This window comes from Prinia subflava, chromosome 5, assembly GCF_021018805.1.
Source record: "Prinia subflava isolate CZ2003 ecotype Zambia chromosome 5, Cam_Psub_1.2, whole genome shotgun sequence".
In the NCBI taxonomy this organism is placed as follows: Eukaryota; Metazoa; Chordata; class Aves; order Passeriformes; family Cisticolidae; genus Prinia; species Prinia subflava.
The window spans coordinates 40,813,003-40,833,954 of NC_086251.1; the positions used below are offsets into that span (position 1 = coordinate 40,813,003).

Here is a 20,952-nt window from a genome sequence, read left to right on the forward strand (position 1 = left end):
TCTGCAGCATACAGTGGAAGCTGCTGTTGGCTCTGATCTTCTACCCACTGCTGTGCAGCAGAAAGACAAACACAGCCCATTGCAGTTTCTTGCCATTTATTAGAAATGGCCCCTGGGGAACACACACATGCAAGTTACACAACAGTGCCAGGGGTAGCACCTGTTCTTTCTGGTCCAAAGCATTCAGCAAATCCTGGATGGTTCTGCACCTTGTCCCCACAAGTACACCAGGAGAGAAGTCCTTAATGCTCTGGGCTTGCCAGAGACTTTGCCTACTACCCAAGGAATCAGTCACCAACTGCCTCCCATAAGCTTTGATACAAACTCCTCTTTGGGAGTTTGGGACTTGGTCTTTGACATCATTCAGTTAAAATGTTGCCTGGACAAGACAAAAACAACTTGGTAACGACAGTGATTGACAGAGTCCAACACTGACCCACCAGTGGGACTGGTGTCCTGGAGAAGTTCAGCTGAGCTTTCGTGGAAGTCTGGCAGTGAAGGTAGAAGATGACACTGACCTATAAAAGCCCTAAGCTTCAGTTTTTCTTCTTGTTTTGTGATAGCGCTTCTACCTCCAGGTACTGCAGCCCAATCAACATCCCCATAATAGAGAAACCTGTGATAGAGATACAGGATGAGTTGTGTAGAAAACGCTGGACAAGAGATGAGGCCCTGCTGCCATCCCCTCAGCCCATGGCTGCATGGGGAGTTTTGCTGGGATGGCATAGCTCCAAGGAGAATGCAGAGCTCTACTTACTTGCTACCATGAGGGGTGCCATAATTCCAATTGTCAAGGCTGCAGTGTGGTATATGAAGACCTCAGAGAGGAAGTGAGCAAGGGCCAAAAAGAAGGTAAAGAGCGTGATGTGATAGAGGCTGTTGAAGAGCAGAAAAAAAGCAGGTTATCGTATCATATCATATCATACTATGGGCATGAATATGGCTGAGTGGAAAAAAAGGCAAACCTACATGCTGCCCCATCTGCTCTCCCTGGCAGCACAGAGGGGACTTTGTCCCTTGCCTAGTGAGGTGCAAAATCTCCCTGGGCAATAACTGAGAGGAGACTGGGGCAGCATGTTTAATGGTGCATTGAAAGTCACAGGCATTATCTGGCCTGAAGAAGGGTGAAGAGGGGAGAGCATGAGTAGGGCACCAGTGAAATGGTAACTATGTGCACACATAAAAAGAAGGTGAAAACTGGATGAGCAGAGAACTAGGGTGACAGGACTTGGCTGACTTCAGGCTGCATCACCCAATGTCTTCCCACCTGTGCTCTGCTACCCTCTATAGGCCACAGCTGTTGAAAAAGATAGCAGGTTTAAGAGATGCAAGATAAAATTCCTCAAAGAAACAACTGATTCTTGATAACTGGCATTGCCACCACCCCCTAAAAACATATCGTTTAGTCCCTGCACCTCCCTACCTCAGATAAGCCTAGGCAATCCAAGCACATACTGCCAGGTGAACAGGAACTTCTGCTGTGGGGCTGAGGGAAGCAGTGACACAAAAGTGTTCTAGCAACCTCCAATAAAGGCTTTGTCTAGCACAGACCTCAGATCAGCTTGCTTGGAAACCCCTCTCAGAAACTATTAGCACAGGGAGAATTGGTGTGTCTCCCACTCGACATCAGGCTGCCCCTCAGGCCTTGTTGTCAGCCCCAGGTGGTGTAGGAAAGAAAGTAACCGATTAAGACCACTGTAATGGGGCACCTAAACTGTCCCAGTTTTTAGCTGAGCTGTCATAGTAAAAGAAGTACTGAGCATCAGTCACACCACAGCATTAGCAATTGCTTAATTAAGAGAGCAGTAACGCCATTCAGAAAATGCTTTCCAAGCTGGAGCTCAGAAATTGGTAACACTAAGAGGTTCTCAGATCTACCAGTTTCTGACTGAGCTAAGATTAGAAATCAAATGCGCAGGCTGTCCCCACAGAGGAAGAAGGGGGGAGCAGCTATCATACAAATCCCACACCGCTATTTGAGCTTCTTCATGGAATGCTGTCATCACTATAGAAAGTTCAGGAACAGCTTTTGATTCCCCACCTTCTCTGTGCCGCCCCCTAAGCTCAGGCTGTGTCTAGCAAGCAAACCAATGGAGTTGTCGGGTGCTGCTTTACATACGTCCTGTTACGGATGTCGATTGCGCAGAGGCAGCGGATCACTGATGACAACAGGGTCCAGACGCCGAAGGTCCGAGCCTGGAGCCCATTCACTGCGTGAACAAGGAGGGAGCACATGGAGACCGCGCACGGCCCTGCCTGCCACCCCCAGTCCCGCCGTGGAGGCGCATGCCGGGGCAGTAGGCAGCTCCCGGGCCCCAGAGGCGGGACCCCGAGGGGAGCCCAGGGCCCACGGCCGGTGGGCGCCTTCCAGGCGCCAGGACGGCCGGCGCGGCCCTTACCGAGGCCGGGGCTGGCGGTGTACAGCTTCTCTGAGAGGAAGCCGTGATCGCGAAAGCTCTGCAGGGTATTCCCGGCGGCGATGACCGACACCATCACCAGCCAGCTGCGCAGCACGTTCAGGAACCGGCTCATCCTCTCGGCCGGCTCGAACCGCGCCCGCCAGGCCCAGGATGAATCCCCGCCCGTTACCGGCGGCGCTCCCGCGGCGGCACCGGAGCCGCGGCCGCGCCAGCCACCGCCCAGCGCTCCGATTGGCCGCGGCGCGCCGCTCCATGCGCGCGCCACGTGACGTAACCTCCTCTCGCCAATCGGATCCCTCGTCGCGCGGGAGGCGGGCCCGCTGCCGTCCCCGCCCACCTCGCGGGAGTAGGCGGGAGCGCCGGCAGGGGGCGGAGTCAAGCACGCCTGCGCAGTGAGGCGGCGGGGGCGGCTGCGCGCCGGGGCGGAGCCGCCGCCCGTCGGTTGTTGTAGTAACGGGGAAGCGGCGGGAGGGGCTGGGGCTGCCTTGTGCGCCCGGCCCGACGCGGCCTGGTCGTGCGGGAGCAGGTACGGCTGGCACGGGGACCCGCCGCCTTAGGCGCTCCTCGCCGTTCTTCCTTCTTCTGCGGCCGCCGGAGGTCGCCGTGCTTGACCTGCCGCTGAGTAGGCCGGGCCGTAGGCTCCCCTCCGGGCCGCGGAGAGCCGCTCCCTCGCCGGTGGGGGCGTTACGGTGTCCGGCTGTCCTCGGGCGGCGGGGCAGTCCTGGCGGGCGTTTCCCGTTGGGGCCGGGCCGGCCTGGCGTGGGTCTGCGGCCCCAGGCGAGGCAGGGCGGGGCAGGGACGCGCGTTACCGGTAAGCGCCCGAGTGGCTCTCACGGGCAGGTGCGGAATCATCTGCTGGAAGGTGATGCTTCTTTCTGCACTCGCGTGCCTCGGAGGTGATGTTTGACAGATCAGAGATGTTTAACAGACTTGTTGATAGTCCTCTGAGAAATGTGTACTGGCAGGAGATGGTAGATACCTGATACCTCTCGCTGTCCTGCTTAGCTGTTCATTCCAGCATTTAATCCTTACTGCAGGTAACTGCTCTTGCAACTCGGACTGGCTGTATGAAAACTCCCAGAGGAAATGCCAGCTGGGATGGCAAAAGATCTGGAAGAAACTGGCTCGTCCTCAGAGGAGGAAGAAGATGCTGTAGATGGACTGGAGTAAGTAGAAAAAAATACTCTCTGGATTGTTTCTATGTCCCTGTGTTTTCTGGTGCATCTGTAGTAGTTTGAAAACACAGATGCATTCCTTACCCTCTCAACCTCCTACCTATGAAGTGGGAGTTGATTTATTTGGGCCTCAAGCCTATGGACAGGCTACCTAGATTTGCAGCCTAAAAGACCGCCACATTCATCAGGGTTGGATGTGCAGATTTTCTTTGGTTGCTCTGAAGTCCATAGTTTTATGGATTTCTTTCTGTCATGTTCCTGAAATCGGAGTGTTTTGATGATATCAGTCCCTTTTTTTAGCATATATGTGGTTTTTTGGGTTTTTTGTGTTTTTTGTAGTTTTTCTTTTAGCTTTTGCTACTGCAGAAATTAGAAATCTGTACAGTAGATTGATATGTTTTATGTAACTTTTATAAAACTTGTTTTGATAACTCAACTATTAATCTTCATATTTCTTACTAACAACAAGTGTGTTCTATCTTTGTTTAGTAACTTCTTTTAGCTTTGCTTGTGAAGGAATTGCTCCCTTATTCTTTCCCACAGCAGAAGCACTTTTGTTTCACCTGGACCTACTTCACTGTTGTCTTTTTAGGGTTTTTTTGGGACCATATTGTGGCTGTGTGCCTAGCTGCAGACTACAGTGACTTCAGACATTTGGGGAATGTTGTTTCTTAGCAAGTGGTTGGCTTGGATTTGCTAGATTCTCATGGATGGAAAGGTCCAGAACTAACTTTGCCTAGAATGTAACTGTCTGCATCAAGTGACCAAGGGTCATGCTAGGAATGAATGACTGTCACCTGGAGGATTGAGCCTTGCTGCAAATCCTCAGGACAGGCTTAGTATAAACTCCTGTCCTGTTGCCTCAGCTTATTTTCCACTTACATAAGGCTCTGGCCCATAGTGTAAATTCTGGAAGTTTCTTGGGTCCCTTCCACTCTGAATAGCTAACTACAACCCAGTTGTATATTTCTTTTAAAAATTATTTTTAGAGGTAAGGGAAGCAGGTGGGAGTGCTGTGAAGTTAATTTGTGTGGATGATAATCGTAGTAACTTTGTAAAGAGGACCAAGACTACCATTAAGAGCCCTTGTCCTAACATCAGAAAGTTGCCCTTTTATCTCTGTTCCTTTGTTCTAAGTTTTGGAAGTGTTTTGTCTTGTGTAGCTTCTCCAAACCTTTGGCAAACAATGATGTTTCATATTCTATAGACAAATGCTTTTGTATATCTCCGTCAGTCTTTGTATTTCTTCTTGTTAGTATAGAGATGCCTCTTCAACCCCTCAGTCTCTGCTTTCTGTTATATTTTCATGTTTTTAATTTTCTTGTGCAGTGGTAATAAACAGCCAGACTTTTATTTGCCTGGGGAGGTTGAGAGTTTTTCTTTGTGTGATCCTAGAATTTGATATAACAATTTTTTTTTGGTGTGCCCTTAATTCCTCTGAGGAGATGATACTTCCCAGTGTAGTCTTGTTGGTTTGTACAGAACTGATCACTGCATCTCAGAGCCTGTAGCTTAAGTGCTGCACTGGGGGCATCGTTCTTGGATTCTGGCCTTGCAATTCCACTATATCTGACAGGAATTAAAAGGGAAGAATACACAGCTTTATCCTTTTAGTTGAGTCAAGTCTGTTGTAGTCTCTCAAACTCTGCATTATTGCTCTTTTTTTTTTTGTGCACTTCAGACTCCAATATTACAGCCAGGCAGACTGCACTGATCTGCAGTTCTAAAATTGGAGGCTGGAACCTGCATTGCAAGGTCTGGTTGTGTGGATACCAGCAATTGTGGTTTATCATGAATTATAGATCTTATTTTCAGGCTATAAACTCAGAGAACTGTAGCTGTGACATCTCATGAGGCCTCTCCTAAATTATACCCACTAAAATAAATAGAGAACTAAACAGGATTAAACAGAACTTGGACTGGCAAGACCAATTCAAAAAGAGGAAGATTCCCTTTATAGCTGAGTACCAAGGGTGCTGTATTGCATTTGTGTGGCCAGGTTTTGGTAGTGGGAGGGTGGTTCTGTGAGAAGCTGCTAGAAGCTTCCTCCATGCCTGACAGAGCCAATGCTCCAGTATGGAGCTGCCACTGGTCAGGATGGAGCCCAGGAGTGATGGTAGAAACACCACTGTGGTAACATATCTATGAAGAAAAAAAAAGTTATTGCATGGGGGTAATAGTGCTCAGAGAAGAGAGAGAATATGTGACAGGAAGGGCTCTGCAGCCACCAAGGTCAGAGGGCAAGGAGCTGCTCCAGGTGCCAGAGATGGGATTCCCTGCAGCCTCTGGTGAAGCTCATGGTGAGGTAGCGGTGCCCCTGCAGTCCATTAAAATCTGTGGGGGTGCAGAGATCCACCTACAGCTCATGGAGGAGCCCCACACTGAAGCAGGTGTATGCCCAAAAGAAGATTGGGATCTCATGGAAAGCCTGTGCTGGAACAGACTCCTGGGAGGGACCTCCAGACCTATGGAGACAGGAGCCTACCCTGGAGCAGATTTGCTGACAGGACTTGTAACCCTGTGGGAAACCCATGCTGGAGCAGCCTTTTCTTTAAGTACTGCACCCTGTGGAAAGGGACGTGTGCTGGAGCAGTTTGTGAAGAACTGTAACCCATAGACAGGATTCACATGGGAGAAGTTTGTGGAGGACTGTCTGCTGCGGGAGGGACCTCGTGCTGAAGCAGGGTATGGACCCTGAGGAGGAAGCAGATGCAGCATACAATGAACTGGCTGAAATCCCCATTCCACATCTCCCTGCACTGCTGAGGGGAAGGAAGTAGAGATTCAGGAATAAAGTTAAGCCTGGGAAGGAGGGAGGGGTGGGGGGAAGGTGTTTTTAAGATTTGATTTACTTCTCATTATCCTGCTCTGATTTTGATTGGTAGTAAGTTCAATTGGTTTCCACAAGTCGAGTCTCTTTTGCCTGTGGCTGTAATTGGTGGGTGGTCCCTCCCTGCCCTTAACTCATGAGTCTTTTGGTAATTTTTTTATCACCTGTCCAGCTGGGGAAGGGAATGATGGAGCAGCTTTGGTGGGTACTTGGCATCTAGCCAGGGTGCAGCCTGGAACCACCACAGATGCCTAGCATGTGTGTAAGTCAGCACAGGCAGGGCTTACAGACAACCATAAAACTGTTGCCAAAATGCAAAGAGTAAATTTCTTTTCGGAGGGTTCCCCAAAAGCAGCATCAGAGGCACGCAAGTGGAGAGACAGGCACTGTGGAGCTTGGTCCTTGCTAGAGGATCCCTGAAGCTGCTGCTCTTACCTGTTTCTCAGGGATTCTTGCAGGTGTATTTTACCACTGTGCTTTGACCTTTCCCACTGTAGGAATCTCAAGCATGTTCGGTAGAGTGCCTTGAAGTCTAGTTTAGTGCTATGCTATCTGACTTCAGATGTTCTACTTGTGAAACACACAAAGACAGACAACAGTTAGAGTGTCACGTATATTTTTCTACACCCAAGCTGTAAGTCACTTAGGCATGTTTACAGTCCTCCTCACTAATCTCCCACTGTTCTCCCCACCGTGTTTGCTTGTGTCCTGTCCACAGGCTAGGTGGCTAAGTATGGAGAAGTGCTGTGTCATTACTGTAACTAATTGCTGCATGTATGAAGCTCAGCAGTTGCTTATTCTGATTGTCTTGTCCTTTCAGGGATCATCCATGTATCAAGTGGACCGGTGGTGGCTGCAGGCGGGTCCCTGTCTTGGTGTTTCATGCTGAAGCCATTCTGACTAAGGACAGCTACCTCCGTCTCATTGGAGGTGAGTGCTGCTATGTGCCAGCTTTTGGCTTGAAGGCATGAGGTAAAAGTCTCTGAGCTGATGTTCCCTTCACTTTGTGCTGGGAAGAGGATGTGGTAGGAAAGAAATTAGAATCCTCTCTTCTCTCTCATCATGGAGACATTCAGAAATGCTTAATCTGTTGGTGAATGCTTACAATGTCTTTGGATCATGGTAAGTGTCTGTCCCTCCACTGGGCTTTGATGTGTTTTCAACTGGAACTGTCTGCTTGCAAATTGGACTTGTAGGCCATGCTAGAACTTAGAACCAGAATACAAATTCACCATGGCTAAGACCTTAAAATCAATCATTGCAGTGAGTTTTGAGAGCATTTCACTGGGAAATAAAGCAGCCAGCCCCACAGTTGAACAATAATAAGCTGTAGTAACAAATCTCTGAGTCTACAGCCCCACAACCCTGAGAAGCCATAAACAAAATGATTGCTGGCAGCACATGAATTGGGAGACCGAACCTGTCTAGTGTCAAATAAGGGAGGGCCTCTATAGAGGCTGGGTTGTTATGGACACCCACTTTGGATTTGAAAAGTTAATGCTGATGGGTGTGTACAGCTTGGGAGCTTGTTCTGGACGTGCTGAGTTGGAGAAAAGCTAAAATCTACTCAGCTTCTCTTTTGTGAAGGTGCTGACACTTCTTTCTTCTCTTGCTTTTTGTTTCTTAGGTAATTGGTGCTTTTGTTTCTAATATATTATCCAAGCAGAAATGCTTGTGGCTCATTTGGGTAAGGGGTGGAGAAGGTGACTTATATGTGAAAACTCCTGATCCTTTTCATGTGAGTTAAAAACATACTTGGATGGTGCCAGAAGCTGATGGTAATTGTAACTCGCATTTTTACTGCAACGTGGGGGCTCTTCTGCTTTTTCTTGCATGGTTTAACAAGTTTGTTGCTCAATAGTGCAACCTGTTAAATTTCCTCCAACTTTGTCTTGTTCCTGATTATGATACTTCTTACTTTTTTGACTTACTTTTGTTGATAAAACATATTTCCTGAAGTTCAATCTAGTCTTTACCTTTTTATTCTCAGTTTGAATCAATTTGTAAACTCAGTTTTCTAGGCAGTTCTGTATTCTAGCATTGCAATTTCTTTCTCTACTGTCTTTGAACTCTTTTTTTGGATTGCCACATCCTTTTATATTACAACTGACCTCTAGTCTTGCTACTTGCTTTTGGTTTATCTTATACCTCCAGGGCTGCTTACTGCCTTTGCTTTTATGACTTTCTACTAGCATAGTGAGTTTATCTTTTTATTTCCTTGTACTACTTACTTTATTTCTTGTTTTGTTTGCAGTTACTTGTTGGAAGGTGAATGAGATATAAACAAAAATTCAATGCTTTATTTTGGGTTTTCAGGATATCAAAAGTGATCACATAACCCAGCCATGTCAATCAGGGGCATTAGAAATGATTACTTTTAGCTAGGAATACCAATATTGAATAGAGAAGAAAGCTGAAATCATGTTTGGAGTGTTATAAAGTAGTCTGTATAATAGAATGTTTTTAAAAAAATAATCTGGGTATTTGTAAGGCTGTCCTGTTCTTTATTTTTATATGATGGGGTTCTGTGATGCTACCATATCATAGCTAAGGATTGATGTCAGTTCACTGATGTTGTTGTTGATGACAGTGTGGCCTTCCTGAGGTGTTATGTGCTGCTGCTCTCTGTGAATTAAGTGCAGCTGTACTGTCTGAGTCCTGTCTGAGTCCTTTTCTTTGGCAGCATGAGTGACTTTGGGTTATTTCTCCAGGTGCAGACTGTAATCCCGTGTCTCTTTGCCTCTTCCCAGAGCGCTTCCACATGTCCTATAAGATCGTGCGAACAGACAGCCGGCTGGTCCGGAGCATTCTGACTGCCCATGGATTCCATGAGGTGAGTGCCATGAACTTCTGATCTGATTTCTGCTGGGCTGGGATGTGATGATAATGTTTTTGGATTTTTTTTTTAAACTCTGCAGAGTTAGAACCAGGAAGTTGCTGTGGGCCCCCTTGAGGTTTTTGGTTTTGTCTTTTTATGTATTCTGCTGGTCAGACTGAAAAGATGTCATTTTGTTCTCTCAAAGGAGAACTCATTAATCTTAAGCCTTCAAGAATAGGGAAAAAGGAATGCTGAAGTTTGTTCATGTGTTTTTTGTCTTTTTTGCTTTTAAAGCTTAACACCCTTGGGAAGATCTGAATGATTTCTCAGCCTTTACAAGCTCTCAGAAGTTTTGATGTAGTATTTCACACTTCTCTTCTAGTGCCTGTGTTGCTCTAAAAAATGTCCTGTATGCAGTTAATGACAATTTGAGAGATGTGTAGGGTTGATTTTTTTCAGAATAATAGCAAGTTAAGGAATTGATCTGACAGGTTTTCTGAAGACATTTAAAATGTTTTACAAACTGTGTTTAAACTGTCTATGAAAATAAGTCTCATAACTTTGTTTAGAAAAATTTGACATGCTTATTTCCCAGTATGGGAATACCTTAGGTCAGCAGTTTGGCTGGAGTTGCCCATATATTAGAGATAGTAGAGGAGACTGTCTTGAACTAGAGTTGCATTGGCCTTGTAGATCTAGGGACAAAGATTCATTAATTCGATGTGTGTGGTGTTTTTTATGTTGCTCTTTAGGTTCACCCTAATAGCAGTGATTATAATCTCATGTGGACAGGATCACACTTGAAGCCCTGCTTACTGCGTACCCTTACAGATGTTCAGAAAGTCAATCATTTCCCTAGGTAAGGTCCCTTGATACCATGTTTTGTTGAGCATCTCTGTGATGATTTGCAAAAATCTGACCATAGAACTCCCCAAAAACTAGAGTATACATGGTACTATAAAATCCCAAGAGACTGGGCCAATGCCACATGCTGTCTTCATTCTTAATGGTCTTTGGGATTTTTGGGGAACAGTATATGAATTAAAATGCTTGTCTCTAGCCCAAATATTGTATTTTTAATTTTATTTTCTTTATTTGATGATAAGTTATTTGTGACTTCGGGTTTTTAGTTAGAGGCATAGTCCTGTGTCCCCAGCTAAAGTTTGTAACCACTGTTATAACAGATTGCTGTGCTTCAGCCTTGGGAATTGCAAGAAGTGCCACAAACAATATTAATACTGCTGTAAAGTAGAGGTAGTAAAGCTTGAGAGTAGTTGTGGGTTAGAGTTTAGACATCTGACAAAGCTACAGATACTTCAATAACTATTGCAAAGGGTTGCTGTCATGTAAGGGGAAAAAATAGATAATGTCTCTTGTTTTGGGACTCCAGGTCATATGAACTGACACGAAAGGACAGACTGTACAAGAATGTCTGTCGAATGCAGCTGGCCCATGGGATCAAGACGTTCCATATCTTACCTCAGACCTTTATCCTCCCTGCAGAGTACCAGGACTTCTGTAGTAAGTGAATGACTGGTGATGCCCAGACATAAAACAACACAATGGGATGTAGGGGGATGGGAATTATTTTTAATATCCTAGTCTTTTGATCATGCCAGTGATTAAGGCAGCAAAATTAGAGGAAGCTGAGAAGACAGTAGAAAATGTCCCCATAATTTCTTTATGTAATTTATACTCTGCTGTTTACTCCATGCCTGTGTAAGTTTTCAAAAAGCTGATGTGCGCTTAAGACTCCAAAATGGAGGAGTTTTTATGTACACAGTGTTGTTGATGATCAGCTTCACAATATCCCTGCCTGGGAGCATTGAAGTGAGAAGTGCCAAAAGGAGGCATAGGGCAGAAGAATGAATCTATTGAAGCAGCAGAGGGGGCTTCAGGAAGGGGCTGTAATAATTGCAGTGATTCCAAAGGGGTGAATAGCACATGGAAAAAGCAGACTTAGATCTGCTTGTGGAGTTCTCTAAAGCATTTACCGTAGGCAATGTTCTTGATTCTTGCTCCCGTGTTAACAAGCAAAATGGAAAATGTTGCAGACTTGTGCTGTTTTCTTTTAACCAGATACCTATTCTAAGGACAGAGGCCCGTGGATAGTGAAGCCTGTGGCCTCTTCCAGAGGTCGAGGTGTCTACCTGATAAATCATGTAAGTGTTCACTAAAAGGACTGCTCTTCAGTAAAACTGTCTTCAAAACTGTGTCGGCTTCCAGGCAAAAGGCATGGAGGTATCTAACTGGACACTGGCCTTACTCTCAATTTCAGCCATGTATTGGTGAGCAGTTCAACAGTTCTGAGCAGCTGGGAAGGCCTGCCTGGGCCTGTGCTGTGTAACCAAAAGCAGTTTGTCTCTTTGTATGGTGTGCTCATCTTGCAATCTACCTTCAAGTCTCAGCTTATTAGGAGCAAGTTTATATTGCCTGAGACAGTCTGGGAAGCTGTGCTGCTTCATGCTGTCTTTGTGGCTGACATTAGGCTGACCTTGTGGAGATTTCCAGAACTCTCCTTAGTTGTTTCCCTGTATGACCTAAACAGTCCTCAAACAGACCCCTTGTCTCCCACTTCCCCATGGAAAAGACCAGTTTAAATGAACCTTGATAGGGTAGGAAGTGTATCAATCTTAAAGCTATGTTATCTAAAGGCCAGTGTGACCTTCCTGAGGCGTAATGGGGATAGTTCTTTGAAATCAGTGTGCAGGTTTTAGTGTCTTTTGCTCTTTGTGGGCTTTGCAGTTGTCATAGGTAACAAATACATCTGAACTGGAGCCAAACACATGAGGGGATTCCAATAAATATGCTCAACAGCAAAATGACTGTTGAGTCATTCTGTTTTCACCCATTCAAACCCCTTTAGCCTTCCCTGCGCTGAAGGGGTCATGCTGTCTCATCTGTTCTCTACTTGGATCATTTCCCATAAAATAAGGGAGCAATTCGCCAAGTGTATGAGGTAAGTATTTCCAGAGCTACACTCAGTTTTTTCTTTGCTTGAAAGGGAGGAATGAGCTCAGGCTCACATGGCAGTTGGCCATGACCTGGGGAAAATACCCTTCTGGGACCAATATCCCTTTGTGTATTTTGTTCAAGAAACAGTGCAGCTAGTTTGGCCCACAGGCCAGTTTTCTTCAGTGTGATGCCATTAAAAGAGCGTCTTTCAGAATCTTAGCACAGTTTTTGAAAACAACAATAACCCCTCCAAACAAATAACAAACATTTGCATTTCCCTGATCTGTATAGAGCAGTGTGTCACTTTCATGTGATATTCTGAGGGAAGTTGAGCTTGTCCTCTCACATTCTATATAAGCATTTTATATGCTTAGGTTTTCTGCTCCTGATGCTGGTGTTGTGGCTGAAAAGATGCAAAATTGAATAAAGGCAGAATTCTGTGATTCTCTTGCCTCTTTTGCAAGGCAAGAAAGTGTTGTGCAAGAAAGTCGTTATGAGAGAGCCTTGCATACAGCAAAAAGTAAAAACTTTTTCAACAGATCCCATAACTTTGCAATGTGTGTTTGTCATAGTTGGAGCTTTCAGTTCTTACCTACAAGTATAGCTTCTTTTGGGTACAGGAGCTCCTGCTGTGAACTGAAGCTCAGTAGAAGGTAGGCAGAAAGGTTGGATACCAGCCCAGGATGTAGTTACAAAGATCACAAGTTGAGTCATTTTCTTCACTTGTGACTTCACCAGCTGTAGTTACATATTGCATCCTGGGTCTCTAAACCCCTTCTCCATGTGTTTGGTTAAGCCCTTGAGAAGCAAACAGAGTAACAGTTACTTCTTAGATGGGGGGTGGGAGTTGTTCCTGCCTATTTTACATTGTTGCCATCTGGCTGTTAAATCTGTATGCTACTCTTGAGTATTTTACTGGAAAATTCAATGAGCAGGGTTTTTTGGCAATTTAAAATCTAGGACAATCGTTCCTAGACTTCTCTTTAGGATCTAATTACCTTCACTATGTTGTGACTGACAGTAATGTTTTTTTCCTTTTGATTTTATTTATTCCTTCCCCAGACGTACTTGTTAGTACAGGGTGGCTTTAGGAGGAAAAGGCAGGAAAAATGGTGGATTTGATCTAATTGCTTCTTATTCCTTACATCTTCTGTTTTTTCACTCTTAAATTCTCTGTTCTTCTGCAGCCAAACCAAATTGTAGTGGAAGACAACATCTTGGTGTCTCGTTACATCAGCAATCCCTTGCTCATAGATGGTGAGTGTGCTTAGGAATTGCTTTTTTCCCTTCCCCCAACCCTGCATCTGATGGTCTCTGCAAGCTTTTCAGGAGTTTAGTTGAATAATTGAGTCATCTAGCTTGGTCTAGCATCAGACAAATATAACTACAGAATTAATTAAAACTAGGATCTTTTCAACTGGGATAGTTTCAGGCACCTATGTCATCAGCAGGTAATGGTTTATTGCTCCCAGAGTCTGTTGAAATTCCTCAACTAATTATGATGTCTGGAAGATATTTGCAATCACTGACTCTTGACAACTGTATTTCAGATTTCAAGTTTGATGTGCGTCTTTATGTTCTGGTCACATCCTATGATCCACTTGTCGTCTATCTCTATGAGGAAGGATTGGCCAGGTATGGGAAAAGTCTTCCTTTTTCAGTACCTGCACTTGGTGATCCAGACATTTCTTTTCTTGCCTCTACTTCTGAAACAATAGTCAAATGAGGAAAGTGCAGTTAGGGAATTCTGCAGAGTTTAAATAGATGATACTTTGTCATGTTGTGTTCCATCAGGTTTCTTCATATAGGTTATAGGATCTTGAGTGAGGGTTTATATATATACATTATATAATTAATAAAGCAAGTTTTCCACTCTCAAGGATTGAATGGCCAAACAGGTCATCATTGGCATGTCCATTCTCAAAGGTGAGTTCTTGAAATTTGTCATTGTTGATACCTTTCTGCCTCTTCTCAATTCTCCAAGGGAAAGTGAATCCAAGCTTTCTGAAATTTATCTTAAAAAGGTAGTTGCAGACCTGTTAATGAATGAGCTCAGTGACTCATTCATTTCAATGACTCTTCTAAATTTTAGGTCAGCACTTGAATTATCAGCAGTATCTACTAAGTGGTTTTAGGCTAGTTCTCTGTTTTGACCCTGCAAGATAACAATTTTCATTTGAATGTAAGTCTTGAAAGACATCTAAGATTCCCTAGAATCAATACTCATCTACCAAAAATATCTGTTTTTCTTTGTTCTAGAAGTTTATAAAAATATTTGTCTGAAGTAACTAATTGATTTGAAGCAATCACCCCTCTGAATTCCCAATAGATCAGAATTTTAACTGTAGTGATGTTGGAGAGAAGAACACCACACAGCTGTCTTCAGCAACAGTTTTAAGTAATGCTGTATCTTTCTTACAAACACATCAGATGTATTCAGAATATCTCTAGGGTTCATGCCTGTCATGGCTCTGACTTGGGTAGATACTGAGTCCAAATTATCTTTGTCCCAAGAGGATAATGAATCCCAAGGAATACATAAGTAACCCTCAAGAAATACCCATTAAATTTATGAATGCCCTTCAGGTGTGTTGTGATGTCCCTCTGCCTCCGAAGATAATGTGAACACATTTTTTTCCCTAAAAGGAGGCAGAAAGGGGAAGCTTGTCCTCAATAAGTGGAAAGCTTAATAACTATATTCGCCATAGAAAGAGAGCCTTAGACATGCCAGTCATGCAAGACTTTTCTCTTGGGAACTGGCAGCTAAATTGTTACCTGCTAGTACTGCATGTTTTTGGTAAGTGAAGAGGGAAACAAGATAGCCTAGAATGCCAGCATGTTCTCAGAATGGGCAGTGCATAGCAGGCCTTCAAAGATAGGACTTGCACCATCATTGATATCTTAAAGATGGTTCTGCTGATCTTGTAACAAAGGAGTTTACTTCTGCAAAAATCCATCTGTATAAATACAAGTATTCTTCTCTGAGGATAAGTGTGCATTTTTGCCAGTAGAGTAATATATTTTGCTTTAAGGTAAGAGTGTGGAAGTGCATATCTGGGTATCCATTCAGAAACCTCAGTCTCAGCAATTCTGGACTCTCAGTATTCCATGCCCGTCTTTCAATGTCCATCTGGCAGCAATACTTGCAAATCACTTTTCAGTGTTCTGAAATCCTTAGCAGTTTTATTTCTTTAGATTCCATTTGTTTAAACTGTAATCAAATCTGGTGCACATGGTGTTGACACACATGACAAGTGGAACATATATCTACAGGACACCACAGTATTACTAATGAAAGTGCTCCTTTCTTTCAAATTTATCCCATCTTTCAGCTTTCTGTGAGAGGTAGATAGTATATGGAGACTGAAAGTGGCACTAGGTATCTTAATTCTGCTTTGCAGTATGGGCCACTCTACCAGTACAACTGTGGAAGAGGTGTAGAGGAAATGAAAATAATGAGCTGTTACCTCTCTTCCAAGAGAGAGAACTCTGGACTATGGAGAGTTGCTCTGGTTCTGTTACTAAACTTCAACTGCCCTCTGGGTGGTTTTGTCTGAAGTGTCAGCTATGGCTATAGACTTGTAGGTGAATGCTTTCACACGATAGCTGTAAGTTTATTGCAGACAGTATGTTTAGTTATCCTTAAGCTTTTCCCATCTACTGTGGCTGTACAGCTGGTATGTGCATGCTGCAAGTGCTGGCAAGGTCTCTTTGGAGGACAACGCTCAAGGTGAGCAGAGGCTGATAAAACTTCAGGTGGGCTGTTTTCTGTGGCCTCCAGATGGCACTAGTGGTCTGCAGTTGTAGCAATTGGGTTTTTCCCCATACCCTGCACTTGCAGATTCAGTTGGTGAGAGTAAAGAACCTGGAGTTGCTGGATTATGTCTTCCTATGTAGCTGTTTTGCCATTCATTTTACAGCTTGAGTTACATGCTGGGAGAGAGTATTGTATTGCCTCACATAGTGTAATGCTTTGGTTTAAAGCTGGGACAAAAATTTAGCTCTGCAGGGGGAGGGAAGCGTTTTAACCTTGGGGAGCAGAGACTGTTTTTAATACTTTGTGAAAAAAAAAAACCCAAACCTTGCTGCTTAAGGGTAGAAACAATTTCTAGCAGAGAACTGGGAGGTAATGTCAGGGTCTGGAATCAAAGGTGGTATAGAAGCAATATAAGGTGAAAAATACCAGCAGAACAAAGCAATCTGGTTTTGGAACCTCAGCTAGTGCTTGTGGTGCACTGTGGGGACTTCCATGTTTTGAATTTGCTTTCTGAAGGCAGGTAGTCTCTGACATGTAGTAAGGATGATCTAGCTTGATGTTTTAAATTTTTTTTCCATTTTCTTTGTCTGTATGAAAGGTCATGTTCCTCTAGTGTTATGCTTTGCATATTCCAAGAGGAACCTGACTGCTTTGATAAACTTGGTGGCTTCTACCAGAAAAGGAGTGTTATGAGGAAACCATAAGATGTAATGATCTTTACAAGGAACAGACTTGGTATAACAAACACTTGTGATGTTTGACTAGATATTTCCTTAGGCCTTGTTTCTTCTGGCACAGCTAGATTTGTCATGACATGATCTAGAGTGGAATTTGAGGCTTCAGAGCTGAGGAGAAGTAAGAGGTTGTGGATCCAGCATTTTTGTACCTTCTATTTCTCTTTCCAAGTTTAATTTAAAGGAGATAGGAAAGGTATATATGCAGATGTGTGTAACAAAGCCTTCAACTATTGTGCTCAAGTACTAAATAACTATTTGGTTTGCCCCCTGGCCAAAGTTCTTTCTGTCTTTTTTATTAATTTTTTAAAATGCAGTTTTTCAGGAAGGTAATGACTTCAAAATATTTGTGTAGGAGTGGGGTTTTTTTTTCTTTTTTATTTCTTTTCTTTTCTGTTTATCCTCTAAAAGAATACTGAGTAGAAGTTAGAAAGTGCTGATGTTGAGTAGTTTCTAGCTATTTCCATCCCACTCCATGTTAAATAAGCTGTATAAGGGGACAGAGCCTCATGTGAGCAGTCACCTGTCAGACTTCTGGAGAGTTATTAAGAGAGGTGTCAGTGTGCTCTGTTTTTATCTTGTGTTACAATACAACTTTTCTAGTTGTTCCTGCCTTGAACTCTGTCAAAACTCCTTGCATATTTTGTCCTGGTGGACCTCTAGAAGGAATGCTGCTAATAGATTAATTTGGAGATATTCAGTGATCTGTTTGGAGGGAGTGGAGCGGGGGTGGGGATTTTTTTCTTACTTGAGGCTTGGAATAAGACTGAAGCTGTGTGTAAGACATAAAGCAGCACTGGATGACTTAAGATCCTCCTGTTGGATTGTAAAATGTGTTGAACACTTTTCTAGTACTTTTCTATTAAAAAAGTAGACACAATGTGCTGCCATACATCTGTTAAACTGGCGGATATTTAGTAACTTTGTACTGGAAAGGACAATTATAATCTAGATTGGTTGTCTGTGATCACAGCCTGGAGAATTGTAGCTGGGACATTTGCATTGAAGGTATAGATTTAGAAAATGAGATGGTCATGGCAAGCTTAGTCCAGGTTTGCCTGAGAGTATAACTATGTCATCTGATCATGCATTAAAAATCTTGGTTGTTTTATTTATCTGAGATTTCCAAAACAGGCAATGTAATGTATTTATTGACATACCTTTTATATCTTAGTTTGAATAAGAGGTACTTTGTTAATAAACTGCAGTCTTAATTATAAACTTTGACATGCTTCTGAAGGTGACTCACCAAGCCCAGTTATGTGGGAGTCCCAAGGCTTCACTTAGAGCCAACTGCTGAATTGGTGGATTATGCTGGTTTTTGGAGGGACATTCATGTAAGTAGAGAATAACAAGCTTGACTTGTGCCTGAAGTACAGTTGAAGAGAACATAGTGCCAGGAATAGCTCGTGCTGTTTGTGAGCCTTCCCTGTTTTGCTAGCTCTCTCTCCTGACTAACTTCCCCTCCTTCGGTGTGGGACAGAAAGGAGCCTGGGGGACCTCTCTTGCTTCGTGCCTGCAGGCGTGATGAGGGCTTGACACATAGTGTGGGGAATTCATAGTGAAATGGCTCCTTGTTTTGGGGAGACTTCTTGATAGACTGCTTTTTCTCCTACACCATGTTTAGACATCCCTATTTCTGAGCTTGAATAGCTGGAAAGGTCATAGATCATCAGGAACTTGTCATTCAGATTTACACTGAATTTGAAAAGTAGATTAGAGGAAAAGAAGCAAAACTGAGCTGAAATCCAAACCTTCTTGCAAAAGGCCCAAGGAGCAGTGGCTTGAGGAGACTTTCCAGTGAGCTGCAAAGGTTAGCTCTGGGGTTAGACCACTGAGCTTCCCAGCACCTGCCACTAGCTGCCATGCTGCCACCTGAGCTCACACCACTCAGCCTTGTGACACTCTTCCTTCAGTAGCCTGGCTTCCTAATTGACACTGGCTTCTCTGGGATATTCACCATTTCTGTGCTGGATTCCTGTGGTTTCCAAAGAATTCAGGTGTTTGGTTTGTGCCAAGGAATTCACATTAGCTCGCAGGCTGTGCTTAGGCCAGAGCTGGCTGAGCCAGCTGCAGCAGCCCCATCCCTCTTGCAGCCTCTGCTCCTTAGGGAGTGCACTCATTTATTTCTGCATGGGCACCTGGGACTGGGCTACAGCCACTTCAGCAGACACTGCCCTGTGCAGAAGCTGTGCAGCAGTGTTCTTCACTAGGTGTACCTGCTGGACTTCAGGCCAGTGGATAGATGATCAAGCCAGAAGGCTTTATGTTGCTTCCTTACTTTTTAATTAAGATAATCAGATTCAGATCACTGAGATGAATAACTACTGAATCACTGAGGTGTATAACTACGTGACCCTACTGTTGTGCTTAACAGACAGGCTAGTAAGCAGTTGTGAAAGCTGGTCAGCTCAGTTGTTAAAGCTGCTGACAGTCTGAACAATGAGAAACTAGTGAATGTGAGAAACAGAACATGAGAGGTTCACCAAATCACAGTAGCTGAGGCTGAAAGGGATCTGGTCCAACCCCCTGCTCAAGTGGGCCCATCTAGGTCTGGTTGAGCAGGACCGTGTCCAGATGGCTTTTGAATATCTCCAAGGAGGAACACTCCATAACCTCTCTGGGCAACCTGTGCCAGTGCTTGGTTATCCTCATGGTGTTTTCTTGTGCACCAAAGGTTCAAAATCCTGTTAATGGCCATGCATTAATTGAAAACATGCAAATTTGTTGTGAAGAGATTAAAAAAAGTCTTTATTTTCCTTCCTTTTCCTTCAGACATCTGGTAAAACTGCTCCTGGATCTTGTTCTTTAACATAGAACTGTTCAAGTAATTTTCTTCAGCTTTGATTAGAGAAACTGCCATCATAGAGGTGTCATCAGAATTCCTTTTTATGTTTAGTAATTCCCTTACAAGCATTAGCTCCTGTTCATCCTCAGTTGCTAACGAACATATCAGGTGGATACTGTGAAACATATTAATGTTGGAGGTAGGGGGGTTGTGATGGTCTTTAGACTTCTGTTTTCTGTCCTGTACTGTAAGAGACCTGTGTTCCCTAAACAAAGTGGCAGCTAATAGACTAACAGGGAGGCTAAAGTCTAATGCATGGGGAGGAATGAGGGACTGACAAAATGACTCCAAGTGTAAAATGTGAGGAGCATGCTTGTAAAAGCACTACACTGATTATTTCCAGGATATTTATGCAGGAACTCTGTGTGCAATCATGGAAAAGTCTATCATAATGTGTTCTTTTTGTAGAACTCATTTGAGAGAAGAGGGATTAACTATTCCTTCCTTCTTCCCACTCCAGTCTTTTCCCTTCTCCTCTTCCTTTCCCAGGCTCTGACTAGATACTTCAAATAAGCATTCCAGAGCTGTCAAGTTTCATGCAAAACCATGTAACATCTTCTGTAAATATTTAATGATCCAGTTTACATGTTTCTGAAATGACTTGCAAACTTTACCTTGTGGTTAATTAATTTCCTGATGTAATGCTGGAGATAAGGCAGAGAGCGTTGTACAGTCCCTTGGTACTGTCCTGCCTGAAACTGTTACAGTAGAAGGGTAGTTGTTTGGGTTAAGGCAGTGTAGGGATGTGGGTAAAGGGCCAAAGTTTGGTGTGGTGGATTTGGAGATTTTTCAGTGTGAACTCTGACAGGTTTTGTAGACTACTAGGTGAGCAGGGAAAAAGCTTGCATGGCGCTTGTAGAGAAGGTGACCTATTGCAGACAGAGCTTAAGTGTGGTTATTAGGCTTTTAATGAACTCTTACAAGGAAGGGAAGGAAGACTGGAATCTGTCAGTATCTGAAGACCAAAGGTGAACCTGAAGCATGACAGGGAGGCAGAGAGCTAGGATGTCTAGATGTTATACTGTTAGTCTGGCAGTTGAGAGTAGTTCTGGAGTCTGAAGGAATTAGTAAGGAGTTTTCCCTTAGTTTTCTTTTTGTGCTGCTCAGGCTACCTGCTGCTGCTACTGCCACTTTTCTGCTTGCTTTTGATTGTTCTTTCTTCCTCTCTGATCCAAGATGAAGTACAGGCAGAGGGAAGGGAGATGTGCTGTTGGGGAAGGTGAGCAGTGTAGTAGTGTGTAGTTGCTGGTATAGAGAATGGGTTGTTGCCTTCATACAAGCTGGAATATGCCTGTGTGACTTGGCTGTGACCAGCAGGGACATGAGCAGCGGAGACATGAGCAGATGTATCAGAATAGTGGAATGTATGAGGATCACTTCTCTATTCTGAGCTTTGAATGATGAAGGACCTCTCC

At 43.9% G+C, this 20,952-nt stretch overlaps 2 protein-coding genes across 6 annotated transcripts in view; one reads left to right on the forward strand and one right to left on the reverse strand.

The window, feature by feature from the left end:
* Nucleotides 1-79: 79 nt before the first annotated feature.
* ERG28 (ergosterol biosynthesis 28 homolog) lies at nt 80-2,659 on the reverse strand. Its single transcript, XM_063399032.1, has 4 exons — nt 2,400-2,659; nt 2,120-2,210; nt 758-876; nt 80-616 (listed from the first exon to the last, which is right to left on the reverse strand). The coding sequence occupies exons 1-4, from the start codon at nt 2,530-2,532 to the stop codon at nt 537-539; spliced, it is 423 nt and encodes a 140-aa protein (XP_063255102.1). The 5' UTR covers nt 2,533-2,659; the 3' UTR covers nt 80-536.
* Nucleotides 2,660-2,793: 134 nt separating this feature from the next.
* The window catches only part of TTLL5 (tubulin tyrosine ligase like 5), a 121,739-nt gene continuing 103,580 nt past the window's right edge, over nt 2,794-20,952 (forward strand). For 3 of the 5 annotated variants that reach the window (XM_063399022.1, XM_063399026.1, XM_063399027.1), the window contains exons 1-9: nt 2,794-2,946; nt 3,458-3,586; nt 7,246-7,355; nt 9,176-9,258; nt 9,996-10,102; nt 10,634-10,764; nt 11,323-11,405; nt 13,386-13,455; nt 13,749-13,833. In XM_063399022.1, the coding sequence (XP_063255092.1) occupies nt 3,507-3,586; nt 7,246-7,355; nt 9,176-9,258; nt 9,996-10,102; nt 10,634-10,764; nt 11,323-11,405; nt 13,386-13,455; nt 13,749-13,833 (749 nt within the window). In that variant the 5' untranslated portion in view covers nt 2,794-2,946; nt 3,458-3,506. The other 2 variants (XM_063399023.1, XM_063399024.1) reach the window with 2 other exon arrangements.